At 41.8% G+C, this 11,829-nt stretch overlaps 1 protein-coding gene across 1 annotated transcript; it reads right to left on the reverse strand.

The window, feature by feature from the left end:
• Positions 1–4,611: 4,611 nt before the first annotated feature.
• On the reverse strand, positions 4,612–7,195 carry dmrta2 (DMRT-like family A2). The gene is given in 3 exon segments (XM_030132620.1): positions 4,612–6,206; positions 6,208–6,266; positions 6,627–7,195. Coding segments are annotated over 3 exon segments (1,347 nt in total). The 5' UTR covers positions 7,090–7,195; the 3' UTR covers positions 4,612–5,381.
• Positions 7,196–11,829: the final 4,634 nt, after the last annotated feature.

The raw sequence follows: 11,829 nt of genomic DNA on the forward strand, positions 1-11,829 counted from the left end.
GACAATGCTTCCTTGTTCATATTTCACCTTAAATAAATCATTGTCTTCCACACTTCAAAACCTATCAGATGAACTCAGAAATGCACCGTCCACGATGTCCATGATGTGTGTGACGTAGAGCCCCACCCCTGGGTGAAACGCCTGGTTTTTAGTGAGTCCCCTGCCTGCACAGCCATCCAAAGTATTCTGTTTACTGCTTCCACATGACTTTGAACTCCAATTGGACCATAGTGAGCATTGTTAACTACCTGGTCTGCAGATGTCAGTATTTGGTCAGTAATTTTGGTCTTTAATTATACTTACTCTGGCATATTGATAACCCAATGGAATTGACTTTGCATGTATTTGGTAATTTAAACATGTAGTTTCTTATGATTATTGCCATGTTAAGTTGGCGCAACTTAAAGTAGCTTCACATGTAGTGAGCTACTTCTGCAGTGTTTGTGTAACTTAGTTTGCTACATTTGACTGGGTGGTAGCGTCTGTGTCGTGAAGCTTCATTCATGGCAGAGTAACTGGTAGCTTAGCTCACTACATTTTCCAAGTAGCTTGCCCAACACTGCGTCACATACAACACGATTTCATGAGATCAGTCTGATCCACAAGGCAGTCTCGTGGGGATTTCATCACACACTATACAAGTAATGTAGTATTCTGTGCAAAGCACCGGCCAGTTTAAATAGGCCTAATGGTTCTGTGAAAAACAATGAAAACCAGACATTTTCACTAATTTATAAACCCCACCCTGGACACTATGGACAGGACGTGAAAAGAGGACATGTCCGGGAATAAAAGGATGTTTGGTCATCCTAATTATTCCCTCTGATAAAAATTAAGAGCTCATCGTGCCTTTTATGTTGTTTCTTTCATCCAGTGTTAACGAATTTAACTCAAATGACTCAGCTTTTTTAACCAGCAAAATCTCACTGTTTTGCTGATTTTTCACATTTGTTTTGTGGAGAAAGGCTAACTGGCTTTAGCTCTTGTGAAGGCCAGCTAGTAACGTGATTGGTGCTTGACTCTTAAACAGTAGTTTGTTGGAGGATAATATTGCCACATTTTCACTACATGGAACCGGCTTGGCTCAACTTGGGTACCAGGTACTATTCCTGGAGACCGTTTCCATTACAGGATACTACTGACTTTAGAGTACCTGGATGTCATAGCGATGTGGTGCATTACTTCCATGTCATCTGTGCAGAGAGTCACTGATAAACTCGCTTGTTGCATGTTGTCTCATCAAGCTCATGCTGAATTTTTACGTTGGCCACCAAAGACTGAATCTCCTCGACTGACCATGGTGTAGTTTTGCGGGCTGTCATCATGTGGATTGACCAACCACTGTATTTACTGTAAACTTCCACATCTGTTTTTTGTAAAACGGCGGCTCAGAGACAACTCTCTGACCAATCAGGGGTCTGTAGTGTTTACATGTCACGTCTTAGTATCTGTTCCCCAGTCTTGGAACCTCAGCGGAGGCGATGACAACAAACAAGTGCAGGCACCCAATTCCAGGTCCTTTATCATAATGAAAATGCAAAAAGGCTGAGTCGAGTGGAGTGGAGTCGAGCCAGTACCACGTAGTGGAAATGTGGCATATGTTTCTGAGTCTGTAAACTGGCTCCTATCTCTGAGCAGTAGCCTGTTCTTTGACTGGTAGCTAACATGACTGGGGTAAAAGTAGCCACTGATGTTGTATTCTTCGAAAACTGTGGTTTCTTGGCAAATAAGACATAAAGGCTTTGATTATAATTAAAAATATGTACTTGTCTATTCCTTATTAAACACTCGCTGTTGACTTTTCTTTGGTCAAAGGTTAAAGAGACCAGAATCCAGCAACGGTCAACTGTCTGGAGTGTGCCATCTAGTGGATCAACTGAAGAGATGGCTTCTTTTTTTGTTTTTACGGTGGGTGGCACCTAATGTTAAGGTACATTACCACCCCCTACTATGATGGAGTGTGGACCAGAGTAAACTACCCATTTATCAAAAAAAAAAAAAATTCTCATATCTTAAATCCCACTGATCAACCCTGTGTCTGCTAAAAATAGAAATAAACACCTTGATCCCTTGATAGCATTTTTAAGATTAAAGTGTTTCATACCAAGTCTCCTCATCTTCCTTTTTAATATCTTTTGCTCTTGGGTGTACTTTTGGCAATGAATAATAACATGTTTTACTGATTCTTCTTCTTGGCAATAATTACATAATCCTGTAGGATGCTTCCTTATCAACTTCATTGTTTTGTTCAGTCTTGTATGTCCTACCCTCAGCCTTGTTAAGATGTTCTCTTCTTTGGTACTCCTTTTGGTTATTCAACCTGTCCCCACTAGCTGCTGAACTGGACATAGATGTCATCCTATTTTTCCTGTATCCCATCTGTTTTGTCATTCTTTGAAAATGCTCCTTTTAATTATTGCCTTTCAGCAGAAAGGCCAAATGAATTTGGTGTTTTCTATAATTTAGACAACGTTTTGCTAATGTTTGACAGCCGGATTAAAAACTCCAACAGGCCATACTTCACCCGTGTAGGCACTACACTCTTTGTTTGATTTTGATGAAGTTGTATTAATATTGTTTTTTGTTTCTTGAAAAAATAGTATTGACTTAAGACTGATATTTGTTTTGTTTTTTATTTGAAAGAAAAAACAAATATCAATCTTAAGTCAATACTATTTTTTCAAGAAATAAAAAACAATATTAGATTGATTGACTTAAGATTAATATTGATTAATGATGTAGATGGAACTAGATTTTACTGAGAATTTTTATTTTATACTTAAATTTTACACTTTAAGAACGTTTTATTTCTACCTGCCTTTCTTTTGCACTGGTGTGTTGCATATTTTGCTGTTGTATAATGCAAAATTTCCCCATGGTAGGATCAATAAAGTCTTACCTTACCTTACCTTACCTTACCTTACCTTACCTTACCTTACCTTACCTTATCTTATCTTATCTTATCTTAATTTTACTAAAGATACAAACATCCAGGACTTGGTGGATCTAAATCAACAGTTTTGAAATATTTAGTAAATCCAACCAGAGCTTATTTGTTTTAGGAGACTATTTAATCAACTTTTTAATACGTGAGTTTTAGAACTTCAAATTGACGCAACAATATTACCTCCTTTATTTTCATCCATTGTCTGTATTGTTTGTTTTCTTTTACACATCTTTTCAGTTCATACTAAACACAGGGGTTTTCACAAGAGTTTTATTTTCATTCACCTGTCTATGAATTTATACTTGAGAGTTCTGTGAGTTGATTGTGTAAAATCAGGCACCAGTGTTTGACTGTGTGTGGTACTGACCGTATTAGACCAGCAGGTGGCGCCATCGATCCGTACAAAGGTCCCCCTTCTTGTCCTGCGGCGAAATCTGCGAGTGGATAAAACGAAGAAATGGATGATCTGAAGCAAAAATAAAATACTATTACTGAGCAGTAGGTGATCTGGGTTTAAGGATTGAAGTTATATTGAACTGTATTTAAAGTCCACAGTCTTCATGACTTTTCATTTTAATGACACATCTGGGTCTGGATTTTCATTCTGACCCTGAATATTTCTTCTACAAACTTTCCACAAAGATTTAAGAGATGTATCTTTGAATATGAAATACAATTAGGCATTAATCAAAATGTATTCTTTCCTCCCTTTCTTTTCTTTTACAAAATTTTCAGTGTGTATTCTCAATTTGTATTTATTTATTTCATTTATTTATTTAGGCTTTTTTATTTATTTATTTATTTATTTATTTATTTATTTATTCATTTATTTATTTATTCATTCGATGTCTTTGTTAAAGTTCATTTCATTTTGAGTTTAAACATCGTTGTGCTTGTGTCATAGTGTTTCATTTTTATTCTCATCAGTTTATTCTCATCAGTCATCTAGGACTAATTTTACTGTTACTCAATGGCCTGATACCAAGACTGAGATCTCACAGAAAAATATTAGAGGTAAAAAAAATATAAAAAAAAAAAAAAAAAGGCCTTTGCGCATCTCTTAGATGAAACAGTGGTTGTAAAATACTGACTTAAATATGGTTAAAAAAAAAAAATTATTTTAGACAAGGCTTTTTTTCCACATTTTTTCAAGGTCAGTATGATATGAGTAAATTGAATCAAACGTCATGGTTGAAGCTGCTTTCTAAATTACAAAAAGATCTCTTAGATTTATAATCTCTAACCAAATAAATGTTGTAATAATAATTTGTGTAATAATAATGTTCATGTGCAGCCTATTTAAATAAAGAAATTAAGAAAATCCTGTCCGTGGTGGCTGACCTGTGTGGTAAAGAATCCTTTTTTTGCCCATTTGTAAATGTTGTCTATGTTCTGCCCTTGAACATCTGAAAATACAGACGAGGTTTGCACAGGTTCCCTGTCAGGTGACACATAAATACACATTTAACACATTTAGAGGCTGTTCTTACGCAATAACTTTGCGCGTCAGGGTGAAGTTTGTACACATAAATGAAATATTGTTTCTTTAAAATAACATTTATTTCCAGAATATTCATACAATGTGACAGCACAGCTCGGAACATTGGAATAAGAAATGACTTGATTCAGCACTTTGTCACAAAATAGAGCTGACTAACGGATAAATGAAAAGTCAGATAGGTATAGCATAGCATTTCATTTTTACCAAATGCAATATAGTATATAATACAGGCAGAAAACCAACTAAAAAGAAGAGAAGTGAAACAATACGTAAGAAAAAAAGGATGACGGTATCCACACAGAATTAGTTTTAGAACAGGTAACTTTTAGGGTTAACATCCGTGAACTACATGCTTTAATAACTTAACCTGGTCCGTCTGGACACTTTCAGGTGTGAGAGGGGAATGAATACAGAAAGTCTGAACTTTTGAAAATGACGATGAAAACTTTACAATTTTTATTTGATGGATGAGAACAAATTAAATTCATTTGTCCGTGTTTTATCTTAAATCCTGTAGATCCACATTATTAAAAACTAATAAAAGCATTTACGCATTCTTTGTACCTATTTCCTTTTTTTTTTTTTTTCTTTTTTTTTTTTTCTTTTTTTACTTTCCCGGGTTGATCAGGACTCGGAACAGAATAAATATCGCTTCAGTTCCATTTTCTTTTTTCGATAAATGGAGCATAAATGGGGAATGCCATCCAAAAGTTTTTTTTTAGTGTAACATATAAAATTATTTTTTGAAAATTACACATAAGTGAGTTTCGTTTTTTCCTCTCGGACCATTTGACTACAGGCAGATAATCCTATTATTTACAGGAGCCCGTAGCCAAAACACATCACAGATTTTGCCAGGACGTTCAACACTTGTGGCTACAAATACAATGGAATGTGTGTGTGTGCAGAGTCCAGCTTGGACCGCCGCCTCCGTCACTGTTTGTCCGGGGTGTTGTTGACCAGGGGCCCGTACAGGCCGCCGGCGTAGCCCTGCTCTTTGTGTAACATCGTCCTGTCTCTGATCAGGTCGCTGAAGGCGTAGTCCATCGGGGGTCTGAAGCCCAGGGTGGGCATGAGGCCGGTGGTGGAGTAGGGGGTCATGAAGGCCAGACCCCTGCTGTGCGCAGAGTAGGCCAGGCGCAGCGGGTTTAGGCCCAGGTGGGTGCCCAGGGGGTAGGTGCCCGGGTCGGCGCCGAAGTGCGGTGCGTTCGGCTGGAGGGGCGAAAAGGCGGATCGGTTACTGAGCGTCATGGCTCCGGGTAACATGGGCCTGGTCGGTGCGGTGGCGGACGCGGAGGCCGGCGGTGGTTGCGCGCCCTGCAGCATCCTTTCGGCTGTCCACGGCTCCTCCGGGCCGCTCTTGTTGTGGCTCTGGGCGCCGCTGTTGTTCAGGATCTGCTCGATGGCCTGGACCACGTCCTTTCCGCAGCCCTGCAGGACCAGCTCCAGGACGCTCCGCTTGTGGCTGGGGAAGACCCGGGTCAGAATGTCGATGGCGTTCATGTGTCGAGAGGCGGCGGAGGACGGGGACGGTTCCTGCTCGTCTTTGTCGGTGTCAGAACCGGAATCGGAACCGAGGGAACTGACGGACCCGGGAGTCTCCTCTCCGTCCTTTAGGGGCTTGGAAACCGGGGAGTTGATGAAAGACTCGCTGTCTCCGTTTTCGGAACCAGAACCTCCGTGCCGTCCGTCCGGAGACGAGATGCCCGGAGCCGAGTCACTTTCCGTGGACGCCGGCTTGGCCCCGGTCTGCTGGGGGGGTGGCCGGTCCGGACATCTGGGTCTTCGGAAACAGCTCGTACTTCTGGATACTGGAATCTGTTCACAAACACCAGGAGAGATGTGACATAAGACAGAAGGACACATAAAACACACACTGACAAAGAGGCTGATGTGGAAACAGTCAAATGACACCAGCAGGAGTCACGGGCTGATCGATCAAAGTGGAGTTTTATTCTAAGAACATGTTCATCACAACATTCCACCCAGTTGTGTCATTTGACAGGTTTACTGAATTACTTCAACCAAACAAATGGGAATGATTTTTTTTAATACTATGTGGGTTTGATGACTTTATAAATCGCTGCTCTGTGTTTATTTTAACTCCCTGGCCCTGATGTCATCTGGTTTTAGCACATCTCATCCATCGGATTATTTTACCCCTGCAGCTCCACTCACCTGAGTTGCTCTCGCTGTTGACAGAACTGAACACCTCATAGTTGGGCCGGGGGGGTATGATGCCGTTGGCGGCGGCCAGAGCCAGTCCCTCCGCGGTCCCGTAGAGCAGCTGCAGTTCCCGGGCTTCGTTCTCCTCCTGCGCCTGTTGCCGACGCAGCGCCACCTGCGCCGCCATCACCCGCTGCCTCTCGGCGATCAGGGTGCACTTGGCGCACATACAGTCCTTCCAGCGGCAGTAGCGCTTGTGGCCCTTGAGCGCGGACACCACACCGTGGTTCCTGCAGCGCGCGCACTTCGGTGTGCGTGGGTACTTGTCCGCGGCGCGCAAGAGCAGCGGCGGGCCGCGAAGCAGGTTACTGGCCATGGACACCGGGATGGAGGCCGCCGCGGCCGCCGCCGCCGCCGCCCCGGGGTGGACCTGGGATGCGGAGGAGGCGGTGGGGTGTTCCGGTCTCAGATCCATGTCCGGGTTCTAATGTGGTTTCAATGATCGATGAACAAGACGACGGCGTTGCTCTCAAAGATCTGTGTAGTTACTCTGAAACCGAGCCGAGCCGAACCGAGCCGTTCACATCAGCGCCGCGGTACCAGACATGTCCGGGCAACAGGTGAAGTCAACCGGGTCTGCTCTGAAATTAAAAACTGTGATCGAAGATCTAATGAAAACTGTAGAAAGGAGCGTCAACAGCAGAACCGAGCCGGACTCTAATGTGCTACAGTCAGATCCGGATCAGACAAGAGCCGAGTGGAGCAACCATTCCTGCCCAGCCGTGGGCTCAGACTGTCCAGAAGGAGCCCGGTGGATACTCGGCGCAGCCTGAGACACTAACTTCCTCCAGAGATCGTCAGTGGATACAGATCCCCCTCTCCCCCTCTCTATTGTTGCTCCTACGTTTTCATTAGACAAATTTGACAACAATGTGGCGCCTGTCATTGGCCAAAGGAGGAAGGAGACACCTGATTGGCTTGGCGTTTTTTCTACTGTGTCCACCTGAGTTCTTTTTCCAAATATCAAGTGTTAAGATTGTGAAGGGAGTTCCCGGAAAGCTCAAATCGATGCTCTGTATTTCCAAAAAAGATTTTTATAGACTGAAAACAATATGTTCTCCCCCTCATTGGGGCAAACTTTATCTTTATCATAAATCTGTTTCCAAACAGAAGAGTCAAGTCCTACAGTAGCCCTTAGATGAAGGACAGTCTCATCCTCTGTGAACATTTACTCATATTTAGCATCATGTCGGAGACATGATTGATATGAAGTAATAAGAACCTTTAAAGGTATATAAAACAGACTAGTTAAAGTTGTATTTCCCCCAAATGCTGTGACCGTTACCTCACCATCCCGGAGGTAAGTATGATTTATTTTGTTGATTCGTGGGGCTTCGTTTGCTCTGTCAGACAGGTGTGTATTTGCAGGTTAACGACTGTTCAGAGTGAAGCTATTGAAAAAGTGAACGGATACTCGATACACAAATAGGGTACTGTAAATTAAATCTGGTCCAGATTCTAATCTCGTTACGTGCGATGTGGAGACCAAACTTAACGAAAAAAAATACTTTGAACACCATCTTATAATGCAATAAATGGGTTTTTGGAAACAGAACCTCAGATGTCCCCTGTTCAAGGTTTGATATTAAAATCTTATTTTCGATTAATGAAGTCATGTTTTTCGCTGTTTTACTGATTCGGATTAAAGAAATGTTATTGTATTGTTTTATTTTATTTTCCATTCCTTCTTTTTTTATGTTCTATTTTACAGTCATTATGATCTGATGGAACAGTTTCATCCATCTGTAATAATCTATTTATTCGACGCTCGTTGTCGAACACATTTTTGTCCAATGTTCACAAACATAAATGTTGCGGATTTTTGGATTTTCCTTCAGTTCCGCAAACCGACAAATGATAAACTCCTCTTTTATGCAGGATTACACATGTATTACACTGTTTAGTTATTGAAACAATACTTGATATTTTTAATTGTTTACTCTCGTCTTGAATTCCTCGGTATATTGTCTGTCATAAGTGGATATTTTTACCTTTGGTGTTTTACAGGAAACCTGTAATTTCATCAGTGTTAACATGTCATTATTCTCTATTAAGCGTTATTGTAAATAACGAAACATTTAGGATGAAAACGTCCAGGCGGTAACTGTCCAATAAGACGTGTTGTTGTTGTTGTTGCTGTTATTATTATTATTATTATTATTATTATTATTATTATTAATAATAATAATAATAATAATAATAATAATAATAATAATAATAATATACACATTTTAAAATAATAATAATGACTCCAGAAGTCGTGTTTCTTCACTTTTGTGCGTCTATTTGGATTAATTTGCCAACAATTACTGGAAACTCTGTTTCATTGTTGAATATGTGATTTTTATTTAGGTTTCAGTGTGTTACAATTTTTGAAAGTATTAATTTACCATTTATTCATTTGTAACAAATTTCATATTCTTTGTCTTTAAAAAAGCAACAAATTACCCAATCATCTATGATTGGGTAATTTGTTGCTAATTACAATGAACTTTTTTTGTTTGTTTGGTGGTGTGTAGTTCTCTCGCCCCTCATGAAAATGTCTAATATTTGATAGATATCCAAGTTGAGGATGCACCGGTGTGTCCAAGCACAAACCCTCCTCTATCCTCAGCTGCTTTTACTCAGACAATTCACACAGACGCTGAATTTAACATTAACCAGAGACATTTGTATGTTTTTTGTTTTGTTTTGTTCTAAGTCAATAATTGTCCGTCCTTCGAAGTCAAAGGAGCCTCAGCCTTAGCGACACCAGGCTCGTGAACAGAGACCGGAAGCACGAGCCGCCGAAGGCTGGTCGGTGTGAGCGGCGCGCGCAGCCCTGCTTCCCTCTCTCTCTCTCTCTCTCTCTCTCTCTCTCTCTCTCTCTCTCTCTCTCTCTCTCTCTCTCTCTCTCTCTCTCTCTCTCTCTCTCTCTCTCTCCTCATTGTTTACACTGTGAATCACTGTAAGCAAATGCCATCTGTTTCCCCCGCCGCTGTCATCTGCACCTTAATTACCAACCAACAGGCTAATAGAGACGATATTAAAACTACATCTTTTTGACATTCAAAGTAATTATCTGCAGGGCGACGCCGACCGTCATCCGTCATCCTTCAGTAACAACCTACAAAGAGAAGACCTGTGAGGAAGAGGAGGATGAAGATGAAGGAGAGGAAGAAGGGTGGATGATGTCTAAGTACAGCCAAGTCTTCCTCTTTAGTTGGGGATGTCTGCGAGAACAGAAACACAGAGAAACAGAGAGAAGCAGTTAGACACAATAAATACTAAAGGTTTTCATCAGTTTGTTCGGAGGACATATTTCAGTGGAAAATACTTGAACTGAACCGGTGTTTATTGGTTTGTGTTCGTCCACAGAGCTGATATCACAGATACGTTCATTATTAACTGAGCCTTAAACTTTGTTTTCTGTTACGTTTGGCCGAAACTAACGGAAAATTCATTTTTTAGATGCTTTATGACAGGGATTAAGTTCACTATTATTCCTCCTGGTCCAATTAAAATCGTCCCCCCGCGCAATTAAAAGTGACTGTGCCACTTAGAAAATCCAACATTCTTTTAGCCGCTTCATTAGGCCTATGCATCCCAAACCCACGCCAGGCTTTCATTTCTTTGAGGAGCAGCTACAGCCGAGTGGGTTTTTAACACCCTCTAAGATCCAACAAAGGCCATGCTTGACCCAACATATGTAGCAGCATGTTTCCGCTGCCCTGCACCCCGGAGCGGCTTTCTACGCCCGCGGCCTCTCCCACCGGCCGCGCCGCCCCGCCTGCAGCCCGGCCCGGCCTGGCCCTGGACTGCACGGCCCGGCTCGGCCCCGTCCCGCAGAGGCAGAGAGGTTAGAGTAGCAGTTAAACACAGGAGGGGCCGAGGGCAGAAAAGGAAAACGCACGGGCTTTTTTTTTCTTCTTCTCAGAGGTATTTACACGCTTTGACGGGCACACCGAGTGAACCAGGCCCAGCCTTTATAGAGGAGGGGGTGGTTAACCTGACCCCCACCACACACACACACACACACACACACACACACACACACACACACACACACACACACACACACACACACACACACACACACACACACACACATACAAACGGATCAGCCCGTGGATTCCATCAAAGGCCAAGTCGGAGGGGGGGGGGGGGGCACACGCACCAAACTGACATTAAGTCTACTGTTTTAGTTTCTTAAACGGACAGAAATTAAAGTCAGAAGTTTATTAAGGATGCGACTGTAGATCCAGATTCAACCACAGATTTAATAAATATAGGCCTATTTTAATTAGGATCTAATGCGCACGTTTCTTTAACTGGACTCATGTTTGCCGTCAAAGGTCATAAATAAACAAACCTGTGCATTTATCAGTATTTCTTAATCAAGTTACAACTGGTTTATACAGAAAATAGGTAAACAACACACAAAAAAAATTCCGTCTGAAGTGTTCAAATCCTCCTGTGTAGACCAGAGGTGTCATTCAGTGTCGTCTGTCTTGAACACCTCATACTGACCTCAGTTTATTCAACACATGTCAAACATTTAGGAGTGTTTTGGCCACTGTTTGTCACGACAACAGAGATTAAACTCAAAACTGACTCATCCCAGTAGAAGCCGTTTAGTTTAGCTATTATATATATTTTTGTATTTTCCGTTCTGCGCTCATTTCATTTGTTTTCTCGTTGCATTTTAATAGAAAGACGAAGAAACAAACATGCAACATAATTATAGAACAATCCTGCAAAAACAACAGACTTTACTCTTTTTTGTACACACAGGCTTGAGCTAAATGCACGTGGGTTCCTTCACTTTTAACCACGTGACAAACGCTGATGAGGATGAGGAGGCTTGAGCATCTTCTGCCCGATAGAATTACACTTATCTGTAAATAGGGGATAACGCCCCTGCACCACCTCCCCCCATCCTCCTCCTCCTGCTTCTGCCAAAGCTGTTGGCTGCTCTCAGGGTCTCTGCCTCTCTCACAAACACACTCCAGAAATACGTTTTTTGTGCCCCGGGGGTAGGTTTATCTGTGTTTAATGAATGGGCTACAAGTATGAACCAACACGGCCTCCGTCTGCGTCTGCACGGCCTGGGAAGAAGAAGAAGCAGAAGAAGCAGACTCAGACTCTGGTGGTGGTGTTGGGGGGGGGGACCTCC

This window comes from Sphaeramia orbicularis, chromosome 4, assembly GCF_902148855.1.
Source record: "Sphaeramia orbicularis chromosome 4, fSphaOr1.1, whole genome shotgun sequence".
NCBI lineage: Eukaryota > Metazoa > Chordata > Actinopteri > Kurtiformes > Apogonidae > Sphaeramia > Sphaeramia orbicularis.